The following is a 22,778-nucleotide window of genomic DNA, read 5'->3' on the forward strand; positions in this document are numbered from 1 at the left end:
GGGGGCCTATAGTAAACTCCGTGACCGCTCCTTTCCTATTTCTAACCTCAGCCCATATTACCTCAGTGTGCAGATTCCCCTCGAAGTGCCTTTCCGCAGCCGTTAAAACAGATTGGAGAGGTTGGGACTGTTCTCCTTGGAGAGAAGAGGCTGAGAGGAGCTTCGATAGAGATGTTCAAAATCATGAGGGGGCTGGACAGAGTAAGACGGGGAGAAACTATTCCCGCTTGTAAAAGGATTGAGAATGAGGAGGCACAGATTTAAAGTGATTTGCCAAAGAAGCAATGTGATGTGAGAAAAAACTTTTTCACCCAGCGAGTGATTAGGGTCTGGAATGTACTATCTGGAAGCGTGGTGGAGGCAGGTTCAATCGGGGCATTCCAGGGGACATTAGATGATTTGTGCAGGGGTACAGGGAAAAGGCATGGGAGTGACACAGTCATGGTGCTTGTTTGGAGAGCCGGTGCCAACATGTTGGGCCAAATGGCCTCCTTCTGCACCATAATGATTCTGTGATACTTCACCTGTGAGCAAGAGAAGACTGTGACCCCACACTGACCTTTCCTCAAGGTGGAGGCTGGGTGGCCAGGTTGGGGTAGCCTTTATTGTGCTCCCTGCTGGAGGAAGCTGCTTGATGAATGAGCTGTAAAGGGGCTGCTGGAGACAGCAGTAAAGTGGTAAAGTTACTGGACTAGTAATCCTGAGACCCAGGTTACTGAGGACAGGGGTTCAAATTTCACCATGGCAGTTAGTGGAATTTGAATTCAATCAATACATCTGGAATTGAAAGCTAGTCTCAATAATGGCCATGAAACTATCTGTAGAAGGATCATTTAGATCCAAAACTTTAACTCTGTTTCTCTCTCCACAGACGCTGCCAAACCGGCTGAGCTTTTCCAGCACTTTCTGTTTTTATTTCAGATTTCCAGCATCCGCAGCATTTTACTTTTATATGAAACTATCATCGCTTGCTGCAAAAACCCATCTGGTTCATTAATGTTCTTTAGGGAAGGAAATCTGCCTTCCTTACCTAGTCTGACCTACATGTGACTCCAAACCCACAGCAATGTGGTTAACTCTTCACTGCCCTTTGAAATGGCCTTGCCAGTGATGCCCACATCCCATGACTGGATAAAGGGATTCCTTAATCCATTAAAATAGAGGCACGTGTTGTTGATCTGATTTCACAAACTGCAGAATCAAACCTGCCAGGGCTACTGATGAGTAGATTTATCGTTTCAGAAATAGCAGCGACAAGCTTTGCCAGGAGATAACGACACCACAGCCAGAGAGGCAAGTGAGAAGATTGGCTCAGGCAAGATAATGAACAGTAGTGAAAGGAAGTTGAGTGTGTTGTGTGAGGGGAGTGTGCAGAAGGACAGGTGGTGTCTGCAGTGTTGTGTCACAGGGCCCAGTGAATGTGACAGTAAAACAGACACTGATGTTTTTTGCACCTGGTGTTTGGTTAGCAAGTCCAGCAGCGAGGGGCTGTTTTTACTAGTTTTGGGTTGAGAATATTTTAGTGCTTCAGTTTATGTTCCAGCTATCACAATAAATGATGGTTACTGTGTGGTTAACTTTTTATTATAAACGGTCACTTGGTTATTTAGTAAATAGCGCATCATAATATCCAGAGAGCTTCCCAATTAATATCAACACTGCAGCAATTTCTCTTCCAGCATACCATTTGGATGCAGTTGTATCTATAATGATATCTTTAAGAAATCATTAGAAATAGGAGCAAAGCCTAGGATTGTCAAGTTGCTTTGAGGAAACCTGGGTAGTGTGCTTCTTAATTACTGCATAGGGATTTTTAATTATTTTATGGGAATGGGCTTCACTGCCGAGGCCAGCATTTATTGCCCATACCTAACTGATGATTAGGTGATGGTGAGCCCCCTCTTGAACTTCCGCAATCCATGTGGTGTAGGCACACCCACAGTGCTGTTAGGGAGGGAGTTCCATGATTTTGACGCAGCAATAGTGAAAGAGCAGCGATATATTTCCAAGTGTGGTTCGGAAGGGAATTTGCAGGTGTTACCGTGCCTTTGCTGTCCTTGTCCTTCTAGATGGTGGAGGCCATGGATTTGGCAGGTGCTGTGGAAGGAGCTTTGGTGAGTTTCTGCAGCACATCTTATAGATGGTGCACACAACTCGCTGTGTACCTGTGGTGGAGGGACTGAATGTTTACGGTGTTGGCTGGGGTGCCAATAAACGGGCTGCTTTGTTCTGGATGGTGTTGAGCTTCTTGAATGTTGTTGGAACTGCACCCATCCAGGCAAGTGGGGAGTATTTCACTTGAGTAGAGTGTGAGTATTAGAAGGGAACATGAGAGGGGGAAATTACACACTTACACTTCTCTGCCTCTCTTTGTTGCTTTATTCTGTTAAAGCCCCTCTTAAAATATATCTCTTTGACCAACTTTTTGGCTAATTGACACAGTAAGTGACTTGGTCTCGAATTTTGTTTTCCAACGCTCCTGTGAAGTCCCTTGGGAGGCTTAAAGATGCTACATAAATGTAAGCTGTAATGAGAATTGTGAGAAAGAGTAATTAAACCCTAAATAAGGATGGATTGGTGGGAAGGGAGCCTGCATGGATTTAGTGGAAGGAGTTGAGGAAGAAGCACTGCCTGTCTTGAGGAATCAGCTCATGGGTCAGGATAAAGAGCTGGGATTGTCATTGAAAAGCTGGATTGGTTTATGTGCTGAGGGTGAAGAGCCAGGATTGGTTATTGTGTGGAGAGTGAAGAGTTGGGATTGGTTACTCTATGGAGAATGAAGAGCCATGATACGTTACTGTTGAGACGAGCCCAGGATTGATTAGATTGGGGCAAACAATGTGTGGGGCTTGGTTACCATGGAGAAGAACAGATTCTAGACAAATGTTACCCAAGGTTTCAGATTCCTGAAAGGAATTAATAAATTGAACTTTATTGATTTTGGGATTACCACAAACTCTAAATCTTGGAAAATTAGGTGGGGCCAAAATTCAGACGGGTTAGATGAAATGCTTATTAATGTAGTGGAGCGTGGAAATGTCTCCTAAAGAGTGAGAAGATAATGGTGGTAGATATTGGCGGGTAAATTGAGGGAGAAGTGGATAGATGTTTGAAGGAGCGGATGATTGAGAGGTGTGTAAAGACCCAGCAATGCTTTCAAGTATCCTTGATGGTCAGTGTTTAATGATAGTGGCACACAACGTGGTTCCCATCAGACCAGAGTTCTGATACGACAGCCCACAGGGTGACAGTTAGTTGTAGCATATAGCTGTGTGTAAGGAAATGCTGTTTGTGCAACCTTTCCTCTTGATTTAGATCCGGTTGATGTAATGTGCAGCTACATGTATCTGAAACTGTTAAGGAGCAATAACTTGTCAGCTCTCATTCATCTACTCCTATGGAAGCAGACCCCACTGAACCTGTCGGGGGTGGCTGGGACCCTGCTTAGCCTCTGCTAGGCTTGGTGGTGAAGGTGACTGGGACACTGCTTGGCTAGGGAGAGTGCTATATGACTGGGATTCTGCTGGCCTTCTGATGGGTTTGGTGGGGGGGCGTTAACTGGGACCTTGCTGGGCCTCTGCTAGGCTTGGGTGGGACGATTGGGTCTCTTCTGAGCTTGAGGAGGGTGGGAGCAGGCTTCTGCTGGGTTTGCAAAAATTGGAAGCTGGGACCCTGTTGGGCCACTGTGTCATAGAGTCAGAGAATCCCAGTGCAGAAGGAGGACATTCGGCCCATCGAGTCTACACCAATCACAATCCCACCCAGGACCCATCCCCACAACCCCATACATTTACCCTAGCTGGTCCCCCTGACACTAAGGGGCAATTTAGCCTGGCAATCCACCTAACCTGCACATCTTTGGGCTTACTTTAGATATTAATTATCCTGTGTGCGCATTATTCAGTTGGGTGATGGGTTAAAGAGAAATGTTGGGAGTAGCTTGTGGGGAGAATATTGTTTCTCTGCTAAGTTGCTAGCTGTCTCGTACACTGAGTCTCTCCAAAACTAACGATACAATTGGGTCATTAGATTACGTACTGAGTCGCTTGTGTTTGACTGTGACCTTCCAACACCAACACTATTCCTTCCACAGAATACACAGTGCAGTGATCTGGTTGGTGATGAATGAGGTTAGTGATGGGATGGATGTAGCTTTTGTAAGTGCATCTCTTTCTAAAATAATGCTGGACAACCTTGTGTAGATAGGCAACTGTGTGCGTTACTTGTTGTTGGGGTGATGAAGTTCTTGTGTAATTAACACTCTGATGTTGGTCTCCTGATGGTCCAACAAGTGAGCTATAGATACTGGGCATGTGTTTTTTCTCATTCATTTATTCATTCGTGGGACATGGGCGTCGCTGGCTGGTCAGCATTTATTGCCCATCCCTCGCTGTCCTTGAGAAGGTGGTGGTGAGCTGCCTTCTTGAATCGCACAGTAAGTAGCCTCACAACACCAGGTTAAAGTCCAACAGGTTTATTTGGTAGCACGAGCTTTTGGAGCGCTGCTCCTTCATCAGGTGAGTGCAGGATTTGTTTCACAAACAGGGCATATATAGACACAAACTCAATTATAAGATAATGGTTGGAATGCGAGTCTTAACAGGTAATCAAGTCCTTACAGGTGCAGACAATGTGAGTGGAGAGTCTGCACCTGTAAAGACTTGATTAGCTCCGAAAGCTCGTGCTACCAAATAAACCGGTTGGACTTAAACCTGGTGTTGTGAGATTTCTTACTGTGCCCACGCCAGTCCAATGTTGGAAACTCCATTTCTTGAATCGCTGCAGTCCATGTGCTGTGGGTTGACCCACAATGCCGTTAGGGCGGGAATTCCAGGATTTTGACCCAGCGACTGCAAAGGAACGGCGATATATTTCCAAGTCAGGATGGTGAATGGCTTGGAGGGGAATTTGCAGGTGGTGGTGTTCCCATGTATCTGCTGCCCTTGTCCTTCTAGATGGAAGTGGTCGTGGGTTTGGAAGGTGCTGTCTAAGGATCTTTGGTGAATTGCTGCAGTGCATCTTGTGGATAGTACACACTGCTGCTACTGAGCGTTAGTGGCGGAGGGATTGAATGTTTGTAGATGTGGTGCCAATCAAGTGGGCCACTTTTTCCTGGATAGTGTTAAGCTTCTTGAGTGTTGATGCCCATCCAGGCAAATTGGAGTATTCCAACACACACTTAACTTGTGCCTTGTAGATGGTGGGCAGGCTTTGGGGAATCAGGAGGTGAGTTACTCACCGCAGTATTCCTAGCCTCTGACCTGCTCTTGTAGCCACTGTGTTTATGTGGCGAGTCCAGTTGAATTTCTGGTCAATGGTAACCCCAAGGATGTTGACTGTGGGGGAATCATTGATGGTAACACCATTGAATGTCAAGAAGCAGTGGTTAGAGTGTCTCTTATTGGTGATGGTCATTGCCTGGCATTTGTGTGGCGCGAATGTTATTTGCCACTTGCCAGCCCAAACCTGGATATGGTCCAGATCTTGTTGCATTTGAACATGGACTGCTTCAGTATCTGAGGAGTGGTGAATGGTGCTGAACATTGTGCAATCATTGGTGAACGTCCCTGCTTCTGATCTTATGACGGAGGGAAGGTCATTGATGATTGTCATTGTGTTGCGAAGCCGGACCGTCAAACACTGACACAGGCAATTCCTTATCTTTCACTTCAGCGGCAATTAAAAGTTGTCCGTTGTCTGTGAGTTGGGAGCCTGCTGCCGGAGGTTAGGCCTCAAGTTCTCATTTTCATTACTAATTCAGCCCTTATGAATGTTGCATCGGCGTGTGTGTGTGTGTGTGTCCTATTCCAGCCACCTCCCCCCATAAAATATCTCAATATACAGCATGCTGACTGCGTCTCCTATTTCTGGCAGGCTGCGGGTTACATGAGAAAACCACTCTAAACCTGACCACTGGCAGGATAACTAACCTTTCAAACCTAACACACGTTTTCTAACTGGTATTGCTTGCTCTGATGTTGTGGGGCCTTTGATTTGGTTTACCGCATCTGACAGTGGAGTGACAATGTACCTGTGCTGAAGTGCTGCTTTGAATGCTCTCTGTGCTTTGTGGGATATTCCCCCCCCTCCCCGCCCCAAGTTTTCCTTTCCAACTTGGAGATGATTCTTATGAAGAAAATAGTTTATGAAAGGACCCAAGCAGACACGTGTGCTTTTCAGGCACTTTCCTGTGGCTGCATTCACACTACTTTTGGTCTCTCTCTTTTATTTTTTGTTTTGAGGTTGTTAATGGTCCTGGCTCCTGCCCACATGTGGGTGGTTGGTCGCTTGCCTCCTGAAGAGGGCGGCACGGTAGCACAGTGGGTTAGCACTGCTGCTTCACAGCTCCAGGGACCTGGGTTCGATTCCCGGCCTCGGGTCACTGTCTGTGTGGAGTTTGCACATTCTCCCCGTGTCTGCGTGGGTTTCCTCCGGGTGCTCCGGTTTCCTCCTACAGTCCACAAATGTGCGGGTTAGGTTGATTGGCCATGCTAAAATTGCCCCTTAGTGTCCTGAGATGAGTAGGTTAGAGGGATTAGCGGGTAAAATATGTAGGGATATGGGGGGCCTGAGATGAGTAGGTTAGAGGGATTAGCGGGTAAAATATGTAGGGATATGGTGGGGGGGGGGGCGGGGGCTGGGGGGGGCCTGGGGGCCTTGTGGGGGGGGGGGGGGGGGTGGGATTGTGGTCGGTGCAGACTCGATGGGCCGAATGGCCTCTTTCTGCACTGTAGGGTTCTATGATCTATGATCTATGATCTATGAAGCAGCTGAAGATGGTTGGGCCTCAGACACTCCCCTGAGGGACTCCTGCAGAGATGTCCTGGAGCTGAGAGACTGACCCTCCACAACCATAACTATCTTCCTATGTACCAGGTATGACTCCAACCAGCGGAGAGTTTGCCCCCTGATACCCATTGATTCCAGTTACGCAAGGGTCTTTGATGCCACACTCGGTCAAATGCAGCCTTGATGTCAAGGGCTGTCACTCTCACCTCACCTCTGGAGTTCAGCTCTTTTGTCCATGTTTGAACCAAGGCTGTAATGAGGTCAGGAACTGAGTGACCCTGGCGAAACCCAAACTGGGTGTCACTGAGCAGGTGCTGCTTGATAGCACTGTTGATCTGATTCAGTTGGTCTCAGTGCTCTGTGTTAGGAAGATAAAATTACCTTTGTGTGTCACTGACAGGTGAGTATAGGATCAAGTTATGCTGTCATGCCCCCCATAGTTAATCAGATTGCCAGCAATCCCATCTTTGCTCTCACACAAGTTTGAAGCATCTAAGTGACGTATCAGAGGGTGAATGGACCTTTACAAAGACCCAGGAAGAGAACCGGCAAAAGCAGTTTGATGGAAAGGTTGTGAAATGTCTTTCTAACACATGGTGACGGCAGCCAGAAGTGGGTAGGAGTCCGAGTTCCTCTTGCCCATTACCTGGTGTTGCCAGTAGAGTTACTGCCATTGCCCAGGAAGCAGAATTGCCACAGCGTTTACCCGTGGCCCTGCAAAATCCGCTGCCCTGTGGGAGTTGATGATGACTAATTGCGCCACATCCTGCAGTGTGCCTGAGTCATCATATCCTGCCACTGCTTTTATCTGTGTTCAGGGATTAATGTAGCAACTTCTGCTCTGGTGTTCAGAGTAGAATTAAAGGGTCAGTTTCTGAAACTACCATTGATTGTGGAGAATGAAGCAGCTGCAATTGTGCTGTCGATATTGAATGCCAGACTGGATCCACCTCACTGAGGGTCTTCACACTGTCACCCGCTTTATAGGATTTTTACATTTGTTCAGTTTAATTATATTTCAGCCACCAGTAGGAAGATTTTTTTAAAATTAATTTGAGTTGTGGGCATCGCTGGCTAGACCAGCATTAGAGTGGCACAGTGGTTAGCACTGCTGCCTCTCAGTGCCAGGGACCCGGGTTCAACTTCGGCCTCGGGTCACTGTCTGTGTGGAGTTTGCACGTTCTCCCTGTATCTGCGTGTGTTTTCTCCGGGTGCTCCGGTTTCCTCTCACACTCCAAAGATGTGCAGGTTAGGTGGATTGGTAATGCTAAATTGTCCCTTAAGATGTCCCAAGATGTGTAGATAAGTGGGGTAAATACAAAAGAACAAAGAACAGTACAGCACAGGAAACAGGCCCTTCGGCCCTCCAAGCCTGTGCAGCTCATTGGCCCAACTAGACCATTCGTTTGTATCCCGCCATTCCCAGACTGCTCATGTGACTATCCAGGTAAGTCTTAAATGATGCCAGCGTGTCTGCCTCCACCACCCTACTTGGCAGCGCATTCCAGGCCCCCACCACTCTCTGTGTAAAATACGTCCCTCTGATATCTGAGTTATACCTCGCCCCTCTCGCATTGAGCCCGTGACCCCTCGTGATCATCACCTCCGACCTGGGAAAAAGCTTCCCACTGTTCACCCTATCTATACCCTTCATAATTTTGTACACCTCTATTAGGTCTCCCCTCATTTTCCGTCTTTCCAGGGAGAACAAGCCCAGTTTGCCCAATATCTCCTCATAGCTAAGACCCTCCATACCAGGCAACATCCTGGTAAACCTTCTCTGCACTCTCTCTAAAACCTCCACGTCCTTCTGGTAATGCGGTGACCAGAACTGGATGCAGTACTCCAAATGTGGCCTAACCAGCGTTCTATACAGCTGCAACATCAGACTCCAGCTTTTATACTCTATACCCCATCCTATAAAGGCAAGCATACCATATGCCTTCTTCACCACCTTCTCCACCTGTGCTGCCACCTTCAAGGATTTGTGGACTTGCACACCTAGGTCCCTCTGTGTTTCTATACTCTTGATGGCTCTGCCATTTATTGTATAACTCCCCCCTACATTAGTTCTTCCAAAATGCAATGCGTGGGGTTATGGGGATAGGGCCTGTATAGGATGCTCTTTCGAATAGTCGGTGGGCCAGATGGCCTCCACTGTAGGAATTCTGTGATTTATTGCCCATTCCCAGTTGCCCTTCAGAAGGTGCTGGTGAACCGCTGTGGTCCCTGATGTGCAGTCCCACAGTGCTGTGAGGCAGGGAGTTCCCGATTTTGACCCAGCGACAGTGAAAGAACAGTGATATGTTTCCAAGTCAGGATGATGAGTGACTTGGAGGGGAACCTCCAGGTGGTGATGTTACATGTAAGTGCTGCTTTTGTTCTTCTAGATGGTAGAGCTTGTGGGTTTGGAAGGTGCTCCCTAAAGAACCTTGGTGATTTGCTGCAGTACATCTTTTGATGGTGCACACGGCTGCTACTGTCCATCGGTGGTAGAGAGAGTGAATCTTTGTGGAAGTGGTAGCAATCAAGTGGGGCTGCTTTGTCCTGGATGGTGTCAAGGTTCTTGTGTTGTTGGAGCTGCACCCATCCAGGCAAGTGGGGAGTGTTCCATCACACTCCTGACTTGTGCCTTGTAGATGGTGCACAGGCTTTGGGGAGTCAGGAGGTGAGTTACCAGCCGCAGGATTCCTACCCTTTGACTTGCTCTTGTAGCATATAGCTCACCCAGTTCAGTTTCTGGTCAGTGGTAACCCCCAGGATGTTGATATTGGGGATTCAGTGATGGTAATGCCATTGAATGTCAAGAGGCAATGGTTAAATTCTCTCTTGTCAATGGTCATTGCCTGGCATTTGTGTGGTGCGAATGTTACTTGCCAGATGTCAGTCCAAGCCTGGATATTGTCCAGGTTTTGCTGCGTTTGAACATGGACTGCTTCAGTATCTGAGGAGTCACAAATGGTGCTGAAAATTGTGCAATCATCGGCGAACATTTCCACTTCTGACCTGATGATGGAAGGAAGGTCATTGATGAAGCAGCTGAAGATTGTTGGGCCGAGGACACTCCCCTGAGGGACTCCTGCAATGATGTCCTGGAGCTGAGAGGATTGATCCCCAAGCACCGCATCCATCTTCCTTTGTGCCAGGTGTGACTCCAGGCAGTATTGAGGCAGTACCGGCTGTATGGCAGTGTTCGTAAGGGGTCCCTGGGAAAGTGACAGTATTCATAAGGTTTCCCAGTCTTCATTGAGATTCCTTGCCCAGAAATGTTTGAAATGACAGCTTTAGAGCCTCAAGCTTTTTAACCTTCAGATTTTGAATTTAAATCCTTTAAAATTGGCCGATTCCTCTGTCAACCTGTTGCCTGTAACCGTTCTTTGATTCCGTGAGTGGAAACAGAATGAGGCAGATCAGATGTGCCTGTTCATCCTTATCTCTGAATCAACAAGCTGATGTGTTGGTTCGGTGTCATACAAGCTGTTTATCACTAACGATGACATTTACACTCGCTTTCTCTGCCAACCTGTGAGCTTGTCTATTCTAGGCTCTGGCCAATGCCTGGGCTATCCCATCTATTTGAACTCAACCACAGTCTGTAAATGTCTGAAAATACTTTAATAAGGAGCTATGAATAGCCACGAGAGCAGAATGATTACACTAAGGTGTCGGTAAACCTGTGTCGCCAACATTGGTAATACTCTGTTTATAAAAGCAAAATACTGCGGATGCTGGAATCTGAAACAAAAACAGAAAATGCTGGAAAATCCTAGCAGGTCTGACAGCGTCTGTGGAGAGAGAATAGAGCCAACGTTTCGTGTTTAGACCCTTTGTCAGAGTTAATTCTCTGTTAGTTGGCTGCTGGATATTTCCATCATTGTTCAGATCAGAATCAGGAATGTGGATTTGATTCAAAGATTTAACATGTGATCAATAATAACACAGTAATTCTCAGACTCCGAAATCAAACTTCCATACACATTGTAAAAATAAACCCTCCCCTAGGCACACAGTATACAAACATCTCCTCACTCCTACTCCCACCCTGATAAATTAAGAACATAAGAACTAGGAGCAGGAGTAGGCCATCTGGCCCCTCGAGCCTGCTCTGCCATTCAGTAAGATCATGGCTGATCTTTTCGTGGACTCAGCTCCACTTACCATAACCCTTAATTCCTTTACTGTTCAAAAATTTATCTATCCTTGCCTTAAAAACATTCAGTGAGGGAGCCTCAACTGCTTCACTGGGCAGGGAATTCCACAGATTCACAACCCTTTGTGTGAAGAAGTTCCTCCTCAACTCAGTCCTAAATCTGCTTCCCCTTATTTTGAGGCTATGCCCCCGAGTTCTAGTTACACCCGCCAGTGGAAACAACTTCCCTGCTTCTATCTTATCTATTCCCTTCATAATCTTATATGTTTCTAAAAGATCTCCCCTCATTCTTCTGAATTCCAATGAGTATAGCCCCAGTCTACTCAGTCTCTCCTCATATGCCAACCATCTCAACTCTGGAGTCAACCTAGTGAATCCCCTCCCGTGCCAGTATATGCTTTCTCAGGTAAGGAGACCAAAACTGTACACAGTACTCCAGGTGGGGCCTCACCAGCACCTTATACAGCTGCAACGTAACCTCACTGTTTTTAAACTCCATCCCTCTCGCAATGAAGGACAAAATTCCATTTGCCTTCTTAATTTCCTGCTGCACCTGCAAACCAACCTTTTGCGATTCTTTTTACCATTTAAATAATTGTCCATTTTGCTGTTATTCCTACCAAAATGGATGACCTTACATTTACCAACATTGTACTCCATCTGCCAGACCCTCGCCCACTCACTTAGACTATCTATATCCCTTTGCAGACTTTCAGCATCCTCTGCACACTTTGCTTTGCCACTTATCGTGACAATGCTAAACTTTTCCTGCTCGTTCTTCTTGTCCTGTCCTTTATGATTGGTCACACCATCTTTTTCCAATATCTCTGCACTCTAGTCAGATGGAGAGGCCCCCCCCCCCGCCTGCCGTCCCCACCCCCCCCGGCCTGCCGGCACACCCCCCCCCCCCCCGGCATCCCCCACCCCGGCCTGCCCCCCCACCCCGGCCTGCCCCCCCCCCCCCCCCCCGGCCTGCCGCCCCCCCTTGGCCTGCCGCCCCCCCTTGGCCTGCCGCCCCCCCTTGGCCTGCCGCCCCCCCTTGGCCTGCCGCCCCCCCTTGGCCTGCCGCCCCCCCCTGGCCTGCCGCCCCCCCTTGGCCTGCCGCCCCCCCCCTGGCCTGCCGCCCCCCCCTGGCCTGCCGCCCCCCCTGGCCTGCCGCCCCCCCCTGGCCTGCCGCCCCCCCCTGGCCTGCTGCTGCCCCCCCCTCCCCCCTCCCCCGGCATCCGCCGGGGGAAAGGTTCAGTGGAGATGTGTGGGGGAGTTTTTTACTCAGAGGGTGGTGGAGGCCTGGAATGTGCTGCCAAGTGAGGTGGTTGAGGCAGATACGTTAGTGACATTTAAGACTTATCTGGATAGACACATGAACAGGCGGGGACTAGAGGAATACAGGCAGTTGGTCCAGATAGGACAATGTGACCAGTGCAGACTTGGAGGGCCGAAGGGCCTGTTCCTGTGCTGTACTGTTCTTTGTTCTTGTTCTTTGCTCCTTGGTGACTTCATCCAGAAGCTGCTGAAACTTGGTTTTAGAATCATCGATTCCCGTTTGGCCCATCGAACCTTCACCGACAACAATCCCACCCAGGTCCCATCCCCATGACCCCACATATTTACTCTGCTAATCCCCATGACACAAGGAGCAATTTAGCATAGCCAATCCACTTAACCAGGACTGTGGGAGGAAACCGGAGCACCCAGAGGAAACCCAAGCAGACACGGGCAGAATGTGCGTGCAAACTCCACACAGTCACCCAAGGCTGGAATTGAACTCTGTGCTCTGTGAACCACTATGCCGCCTTTACCTCACCACCTCCTCCACTGTTGCTAAATTATCAGACTGCCTACCTGATATCCAGTGTTGGGTGAGCAGAAAGTTTCTCCAACTAAACATTGGGAATACTGAAATTTCTGTAAACTGTTTCCTTGCTCATGACTTCACCTGTATTGCCAAAGACTGAGATTAAACCATTCTGTTCACAACCTTGGTGTCATATTTGACCCTGAGATGAGGGCCTGACCTCCTTTGCAGCATCACTGGGGCCACCTGTTTCCACAGCTGTAACATCGCCCCAAGGTGCTTTATGGAGCTTTATCAAAATTTGACACCAGGCCAAATAAGGGGATGTCCAGGCAAGTCTGCAAGAAGCTTGCTTAAACAGATATGTTTTAAGGAGAATGGTAAGGGAGAGAAGAAGAGCATAAAGTGCTCAGGGAGGCAATTCCAGAGCTTTGGAGAACTGAAAGAATGGCTGCTATTGGTGAAGTAATTAAAATCTGGAATGCAATGGAGTCCAAATGTGGAGGAGAGCTGAGATCTTGGAGGGTTTCAGATTCCGGAGGTGAGAGATTGGGAACATCGTAACCATGGAGGGATTTGAAAACTGGGATTAAAATTTTAACATTGGCTTTGAGAGCTATTTCAATATTGGTACCAAAACCTGATTGGAGGGTTCAAGCATGGAGTTCCGGGAAAGATTGAGAGGTGTAAACATTCAAGAACTTTGGAGACGGAAGGGAGGTTTGAGATAGGGCAGTAGTTTGCAAGGATAGTGAGAACAAGGGGTTCTTTTTTTAGGGGGAAGTTGACAGATTTGAAGGAGGGAGAGACAGAACCTGAAGAAAGTGAACTTGCAGCAATATCAGCCAACATGGGAGCTGGGAGGAGAAGCTAAATATCCAGCAGATGGTAGGGATAGGGTCAAGGGCTTGTGTTTCATGGATAAGTGAGGTCATGAGGGAAGACAGGTGGGAGAAAGTTAAGTGTGTGTGTGTGTAGGGGTAGAAAGAGATGTACAGAGGCAGTTGATCAGATTGTCTTAAAATTAGAGACAAATCCATGAGATTTGCTGTTTGTTATTGGAGGTGAGGACAGAGAAAGGGGAGGGGTTTAAGATAGTTTGTAGTGGGTGAATGAATCTGGGAGTTAACTTTTCATTCCAAGAGTAAAATAAGGGCCCATGGTATTCGAGGCAAGGTACTAACATGGATTGACGATTGGCTGTCAGACAGAAGGCAGAGAGTTGGGATAAAAGGTTCTTTCTCAGAATGGCAACCGGTGACAAGTGGTGTCCCGCAGGGTTCAGTGTTGGGGCCACAGCTGTTCTCTTTATATATTAACGATCTAGATGACGGGACTGGGGGCATTCTGGCCAAGTTTGCCGATGATACAAAGATAGGTGGAGGGGCAGGTAGTATTGAGGAGGTGGGGAGGCTGCAGAAAGATTTAGACAGTTTAGGAGAGTGGTCCAAGAAGTGGCTGATGAAATTCAACGTGGGCAAGTGTGAGGTCGTACACTTTGGAAAAAAGAATAGAGGCATGGACTATTTTCTAAACGGTGACAAAATTCATAATGCTAAAGTGCAAAGGGACTTGGGAGTCCTAGTCCAGGATTCTCTAAAGGTAAACTTGCAGGTTGAGTCCGTAATTAAGAAAGCAAATGTAATGTTGTCATTTATCTCAAGAGGCTTGGAATACAAAAGCAGGGATGTACTTCTGAGGCTTTATAAAGCACTGGTTAGGCCCCATTTGGAGTACTGTGAGCAATTTTGGGCCCCACACCTCAGGAAGGACATACTGGCACTGGAGTGGGTCCAGCGGAGATTCACACGGATGATCCCAGGAATGGTAGGCCTGACATACGATGAACGTCTGAGGATCGTGGGATTATATTCATTGGAGTTTAGGAGGTTGAGGGGAGATCTGATAGAAACTTACAAGATAATGAACGGCTTAGATAGGATGGACGTAGGGAAGTTGTTTCCATTAACAGGGGAGACTAGGACGTGGGGGCACAGCCTTAGAATAAAAGGGAGTCACTTTAGAACAGAGATGAGGAGAAATTTCTTCAGCCAGAGAGTGGTGGGTCTGTGGAATTCATTGCCACAGAGGGCTGTGGAGGCCGAGACGTTGAGCGTCTTCAAGACAGAAATTGATAAATTCTTGATTTCTCGAGGAATTAAGGGCTATGGGGAGAGAGCGGGTAAATGGAGTTGAAATCAACCATGATTGAATGGTGGAGTGGACTCGATGGGCCGAATGGCCTTACTTCTGCTCCTATGTCTTATGGTCTTATGGTATTGCCCCCATAAAACAGAGGGTGATGCCCTGCATTGAGTTTGTGACTTCCATTGATGTTGCTGAGATGTGGTACAGCTCCCAGGAGTTGATTGTGTGTCGCTTGATCAGTTTAAACCAAAAGATAAAGGAACCTTTTTGGAAATGCTCTACATGCCGGGGTTCACAGCACACCTGGCCAGGGTTCCCTCGGCTCCCTGTACCTGGGGCTGTTTATAGGCTATAAGGAGTCAATATGCAATGAGGCATTTCTGAGGGAACATAGAATCCCAACAGTGCAGAAGGAGGCCATTCGGCCCATCAAGCCTGCACCAACCACAATCCTACCCAGACCCCATCCCCTTAACTCCACGTATTTATCCTGCTAATCTCCCTGACACTATGGGGCAATTTAGCATAGCCAATCAACCTGATCCGCACATCTTTGTGGAGTGTGGGAAGAAACCGGAGCATCCTAAGGAAACTCGCGCAGACACTGGGAGGACGTGTAGACTCCACACAGACAGTGACTGGAGGTCAGAATTGAACCTGAGACCCTGGCTCAGTGAGGCAGCAGCACTTGCCACTGTGCCGCCAGATTGATTTGGACGCTGCTGTGAATTTGTGGAAACTGGGCCTGGTTAAGTAATTAAACCCACATTCTGACTCTTGGGACAGGCTCTAAAGCAACCTCAGCCTCTTGTTCCCAGCCTAAAAGCAAACGGTAGCGTGAGATGGGTTTTTGCTGGGACCTCAAAGTTTGTTTCTCCTTCTGGCTTGACCAGTGTGACTGTTATTCCCAACATGCACTGGGGTACAGAAACATTGGCTTTGGATTTTGGCTGTTAACTTCCATTCAGTCAAAATAAACTCTCTTTGAGCCGTCATCGATCCCAGAATGGAATTCTGCAGCTTCTTGCTGCAGTGTGGGTGTCAGGTGAGTTCCACTCCAGATGAGGCCAGGTTGCTCTGTAGCTTGGTCAAATAACTTACTGATTATCTGCTGTGTTGCCAATATCATTCCCCAACCTACATTGCAAATACACATTATCTGGTTACTACCACATTGCTGTTTCTGAGATCGTGCTGTGCAAAATTCACTTCCATGTTTCCGATTTTACAGTGTCTAAACTACAAAAGCATGTTGTTAGCAGTGAAATGTTTGGAATGCTCTGGTGATTTAAAAAGCACCGTACAAATACCAGTCCTTCATTTGTGTCAGTTTTGTCAGTCTGATTTATGCCGAGCCTCTGGCCTCTCCATTTTCTGAGATCGAATTGTGGTGTGCTGTGTAAATGCAGTTCTTTGCGAATGATGACATGTGCCATGTGTACGCAGTCCCCCACAGATAATAATCTGTGCTGTGTGTGCACAGTCCCCCACAGATACTAATCTGTGCTGTGTGTGCACAGTCCCCCACAGATAATAATCTGTGCCGTGTGTACACATTCCCTCACAGATACTAATCTGTGCCGTGTGTACACATTCCCTCACAGATACTAATCTGTGCCGTGTACACATTCCCTCACAGATACTAATCTGTGCCATGTGTACACATTCCCTCACAGATACTAATCTGTGCCGTGTGTACACATTCCCTCACAGATACTAATCTGTGCCGTGTGTACACATTCCCTCACAGATACTAATCTGTGCCGTGTGTACACATTCCCTCACAGATACTAATCTGTGCCGTGTGTACACATTCCCTCACAGATACTAATCTGTGCCGTGTGTACACATTCCCTCACAGATACTAATCTGTGCCGTGTGTACACATTCCCTCTCAGATAATAATCTGTGCCGTGTGTACACATTCCCTCACAGATAATAATCTGTGCCGTGTGTACACAGTCCCTCTCCGATACTAATCTGTGCCGTGTACACAGTCTCTCACGGATGATGACGTGTGCCGTGTGTACACAGTCCCTCAGTTCTAAGTTGTTTTTGTCTTTGAATCATAGTGTTTACAGTACAGAAAGAAGGCTATTTGGGGAGTTGTGGACACGCCAGTTCTCTACCACATGCCCCCACCTTTTCCCCACCCCCTCCAAATTACTTATTCCTATAATTATGCAGTCTCATTTGATTGCTTCATTAGAATCTCCCAGGCAGTGCTTGCCAGATCCGAAGGCTGGAATTCTCTGCCTTTGCCTGTGGCTGGGATTCTCGAATCCAGCTGCAGCGAATGGAGTTTTGACTGAGTGCCAGATTCTCTGTTCTCACTGGCAGTTGTGTGAACAAGATCAGAGAATTCTGGCCTAAATATTTGCTGTGTTTTTTAAATCAAAGTTCCTCCTCTGGTCGCCGTTGTTTCTTTTGCCATTCATCATAAATCGGCATCCTCGAGTTCCCGATCCTGCCGCTAATGTGAACAGTTTCTCTGTATTGAATTTCATCTGCCGCTTGTCTGCCCACCTACCACCCTGTGTCCTCTTGAGATTTATCACCATTCTCCTCACAGCTCTCAATAGTTCAAGTTTTGGACCAGGTGAAGATTTTGAAATTGTGCTAAGCATCCAGGTCTGTATCATTAATCTAGATCAGGAAAACAGGATCCTAATACCAAACCCTGAGAAGCCCCACTGTATCCCTTCTCACTGTCTGAAAAGCAGCCACACTCTCTCCTTCCTGTCACTCAGCCAATTCCGTATCCAAGCTGGCACTGCCTCTTTTTGTCAGTGCGTTCACTTTGCGGACACGTCTGTGCGCACTTCATTAAACACTTTTTGCAAGCCCATGTGCACAATATCAACACTCTGTTACCGGATCAAGAAACTCAAGCAAGTTGGTTAAAATCGATTTGCACTTAACAAATCTGTGCTGAATTTCCTTAATTAATACACATTTGTCCAGCTGACTGTTAATTTTTGTCCCAAATTATTGTTTCTAAAATCCCCCATTAATGAGGTTAAACGGATGGGTCTGTATTTGCTGGGGTTATGCTTGCACTGTCTTTTAAAGATTGTTGCAACATTTGTGATTCTCTGACTCCCCTCCTGGTCTGTCTGTCTGTCTGTCTGTCACAAGTAAGCTTACATTAACACTGCAATGAAGTTACTGTGAAAATCCCCTCGGCGCCACACTCCAGCACCTATTCGGGTACACTGAGGGAGAATTTAGCATGGTCAATGCACCCTAACCAGCACATCTTTCGAACTGTGGAAGGAAACCGGAGCACCCGGAGGAAACCCACACAGACATGGGGAGAACATGCAGATTCCGCACAGGCAGTGACCCAAGCCGGGAATCGAACCCAGATCCCTGGTTCTGTGAGGCAGCAGTGCTACCCACTGTGCCGCCTGTTTCCACGCTCCCTTCCCTCAGTATCCTGGGATTGACTCCTGGTGATGTGTCAGACTTGAGTACAAAATACCTCCTTCAATTTTCAATCCACCCAGTGTCTCAACTACTTCCTCTTTCATGAGACTTTGGCAGCATCTTCTTCCTTAGTAAAAACAGATGCTAAGTACTCATTTAGTATCTCAGCCATGCCGTCCTTCCCAAATCAGCTCTCGAATGATTCCAATCCTTTCTCTGGCAACAGTTTGAGATTGTCAGTCTGTTTTCAACCTTGCTAACACATTTGATCATGAGTAAGTTTCTAACCTTGTGCTCTCACCATTTCTAAAATTGCCTATTTTCAAAACACCTGTCTCAGTTGATCAGCTGTTAAACCTTCGTTCATGTCTTTGTTACTTCTAGACTTGGTTATTTGGCTGGTCTCCTATATTCTTCCCTACATAAACTCGAGGGTGTGCAGAGTTCTGCTGTCTGTGTTAGCTGACCTGTATTGACCCCCCAATCAAGCAATGCCTTGATTTTAAAATTCTCATCCTCATTTTCAAACCTCTCCAGGATCTTGGTGCTGTCTATCTCTGTAACCTCCTCCAGCCCCATAACCGTCTGAGACATTGGCCCTCCTCCTAACACTGGCCACTCAGCATCCTCGATCCTAATTGCTTCACCATTGGTGGCTGCACCTTAAATTGCTGGATTGTACCCTCCCCCCTACACCTCTCTTCCTCACCTTCCTCCTGAAAAAACATTCATTAAAAACTATCTCTTTGTCTAAGCTTTTGGTCACCTGACTAAATATTTTCTAATGCTGCTCAGTGTCACATTTTGTTTTAGACTGCTCCTGGGAAGCACCTTGGGACATTTTGTTACGTTAAAGGCACTGTATAAATATAAGTTATCCAATATTTTAGGATATACTCTCTTTGTTTTGGCACAGTGTACAAGTCTCCTGAATATGAGGCTTTGGGCTTTGATCTGACTGTGGAACGCTTGATCTCCATCGGATATCCTCAGGAGCTGTGCAACTTTGTCTATGATCCTGTTTTCCCGACAAGGTAGGAGTGTGTTTGGGGGGGGGGGGGGGGGGGGGAGGCGGGGACGACGACACTTATTCTGTCGGGTTTGTAAACAAGAGCATATCTCAATGAAGAAAAAGCCTGTGTGTTCTGGTGTGTTAATTCAGTGTATTCACCAGTTAAAGAAAATGTGTCATCCGTATTTGTGTGATGGAGATTGTGCTGGAGTGGCTGAAATTATTGCCGATAACTAAATCAACACTTTAATTTACAGTGTTTCTCATCGATACTTTGGGATCTTATCGAAGGCATGAATGGGGGTTTCAGTATCTGCTGATACTGCCTTAGTGGGATGCTCTATCGGTGGCTTGGTGCAGACTCAATGGGCCAAAGTTGGGTGATACTACAGAGGTGGAAATAGGCAATCTTCTGGCAACACAGATAGGGTGTCAGCAGCTTATCATGTGGTCAAATGTGACACCAAGGTTGCGAACAAGTCTGAATTAATCTCAGACTGTTTCTACAAAGAGGGATGGAGTTGGTAGCTGGGGAACAGAGTTTGCAATGGGGATTGAAAGCAATGGCTCAGTTTTCCCAGTATTTAAACAGGGCGGGTGGGGGGGGTGGGGGGGGGGGGGCGGATTCTGCTCATCCAATACTGATTTTTGGATAAGCAATCTGACAATTTAACAGTAGTGGAGGAGTCAATAGAGATGCTGCTGAGATGGGACAGGGTATCACCAGGGTATGTGAGATGTTAGAGTACCTTTGAGAAGTGTTTTTTTAAATCATGTTCTCTGCAGCTACAACAGCTTTGGTTTTTATCATTGATGCCGGGCTGTCTGGTGAAGTCCTTTTATTGCTGCTTCAATGGTTTAAATAGGGCTTTGTTTATTTTTACTCTGGGCCTCAGGTACTTTCTAGGATTTGTTTTATGACCCAGTGTTGTTAGGGGGAAGACTGGTGGGCAGGTCGTGTGTTTTGGACAGTTTTTTTTCTTCATAGTGAATTCAAGGTTTCACTTTCAATTTGGCTGCTGGCTGCAGTTTTAGTTTAGAAGGGAGTGGACATCAGACTGAAAAGCAGTGTTTCTCTCTCTCTCCCCCTGGTATTGGGAATACTGCTGGTGAGCTGGAAGCAAGGCTTCCTGGCCTTCCTGGAGTGGAAAATCTGTTGGTGGGTTGTTAGTTAGTAGCTAGAGCTTCTCTCTCCTGATGTTTTGGGAAGCTGTTCTGACTTCAAGCTGCTCTGGGTGTATATCCAGAGGCTGCTGGGAGTCACAAGGCTGGGAAGTCAGAGTTTCAATTCTCCAACCAAAGGACTAAGTTCCAGCATCACGTGAGCATTCGTATTTTCTGTGCTAAACCTGTGCAAGGGTTATATATAGGGAAGTTAGATTGGAACATTTCCTATATTCATTAACAATTATACAACGTCATGGCTGTTTTTATTCTTGTTTGTAATCGGTAAAAGTTATTGTTTAATATTTTCTTTCTATACATGTTAACTGTATTCTTAATTAAACTTTGTTTGATGAAAGCTCCCTGGTGGGTCACTTGAATCATACCTGAAGTGAAACATCTCATGCTCACCGTAGCCAAATTCAAAATGTAAAATTTATGATCCAGGTGGACTTCATAAAACATTTTGGAGTTTCTGACCTAAGTTATAATGTGTGTGTAAACTGCCAAGGTTCAGAATGTTGATGGGAAATTAGAGGGTGCCAAGAATAGATTCAGAAGGGACAGCAGAGTAAATGGAGAGAAGCCATTGCAAGTCAAACCCTGTCTGTAATTAGGTAAGAATGAAACCAGACTTTACCAGATTTAATTCAGTTTTCCAGTTGAACACGGTTAGATCTGAACTCTCTTGCTAAACCAACTGCATACCCTTCATTTGGATAAGGTTAATATTTAATGGGAGAACAAGCTGGTGCTCTTAAAGGGGTAGGCACCTGATTTAGGAATGAAACCACCTCTAAGTTATGGGAAACTGGTGCAATTGTTGACACTGTTCACTGTATCTAAACTTAAACAGGGTGTTGAATAAGTAACAAGACAGGATAAGGACTCATTTTTCCTTGGGTGATTGGTTGTACCACAGAATCCATACATTGCAGAAAGAGGCCATTTGGCCCATCGAGTCTGCACCAAGCCACCGATAGAGCATCCCACTAAGGCCCCCCCCCCCCCCCCCACCCAAATCCCATGCGTTTCCCTTGGCTAATCCACCTAACCCACACATTGGACTGCGGGAGGAAACCGGAGCGCCCAGAGAAAACCCACACAGACATGGGGAGAATGTGCAAACTCCACACAGACAGTGAACCGAGGCTGGAATTGAACCCGAGTCCCTGATACTGTGAGGCAGCTGTGCAAACCACTGTGCCACCGTGCTGTGGTTGTGTTAGTTTGTAAAGACAGTGTTTCTTTGACTGATTCCCATGTGTATTGAAAGTACTTTTTTATCTTCTTAATTGTGCAGGGGTCTGATATTTGACACATTATATGGGAACTTGCTGAAGGTTGATGCATATGGGAACATCCTGGTCTGTGCCCATGGATTCAACTTCATGAAGGGGTAGGTACTGAATCTCTGCTGATTTCCTCTGTGCTCCTGTGTGGGTTTGACTGATCCAACACATCTTGAGGTTATCATTAAATGATGTAATTGTGTTTTTATGTTAATATTGAAATCAGATTTTGAATAACCTCAAGTTAACTGATTTTACTTGGAACAGCGCTCTGTATTGTGCATGGTTATGTATTCTGAGGGCCTGCTTACTTCATTTATAGGATTGCTTTCTCCAACATTTCCTGTGTATATTGAGGTTCTTGATTGACAGTTCAATCCTAAAGACCAGAAATGCCCCCAAGAAGCTGCCTTCTTGAACCACTGCAGTCCCTCAGTGCTGTTAGGAAGGGAATTGCAGGATTTTGACCCAGCAACAGTGAAGGAATGACGGTATATTTCCAAGTCAGGATTGTGAGTAGCTTGGAGGGGAACTTGCAGGTGCTGATCCCATGCATGAGCTGCCCTTCTAGATGGTCGAATTCATGGCTTTGGAAGATGCTGTTAAAGAAGTCTTGGTGAGTGCTGGAGTGCATCTTTTAGATGGTGCACACAACTGCTGCTGTGTGTTGGTGTTGGAGGAAGTGGATGGGACACATTAAGTGGGCTGTTTTGTCCTGGATGATCATGGACCTCCACTCATTGAAGTTTAAAAGAATTGGAGGTGATCTTATTAAAACACACATGATTCTGAGGGGGAGTAGAGAATGTTTCTCCTTGTAGGGGAAATCTAGAACTGGAGGGCAGGTCTCTGCATTGAAGTCGATATGAGAGGGAATTTCTTTTCTCAGATAGTTGTTAGTCTGTGGAATGCTCTTCTCCAGCCAGCAGTGGATGCTGGCTCATTGAATACATTCAAGACTCAGTTAGACATTGATTGACAAGGGAGTTGAGGGTTATG

The 22,778-nt window shown here is 46.6% G+C and overlaps 1 protein-coding gene across 1 annotated transcript in view; it reads left to right on the forward strand.

The window, feature by feature from the left end:
- The window catches only part of nt5c2a (5'-nucleotidase, cytosolic IIa), a 143,564-nt gene that overhangs the window by 87,795 nt on the left and 32,991 nt on the right, over positions 1-22,778 (forward strand). Inside the window, exons 5-6 of the mRNA XM_078222973.1 lie at positions 19,228-19,345; positions 21,791-21,886. Of these exons, the coding sequence (XP_078079099.1) occupies positions 19,228-19,345; positions 21,791-21,886 (214 nt within the window). The remainder of the gene's footprint in view (positions 1-19,227; positions 19,346-21,790; positions 21,887-22,778) is intronic.

Source organism: Mustelus asterias, chromosome 11 (genome assembly GCF_964213995.1).
Source record: "Mustelus asterias chromosome 11, sMusAst1.hap1.1, whole genome shotgun sequence".
In the NCBI taxonomy this organism is placed as follows: Eukaryota; Metazoa; Chordata; class Chondrichthyes; order Carcharhiniformes; family Triakidae; genus Mustelus; species Mustelus asterias.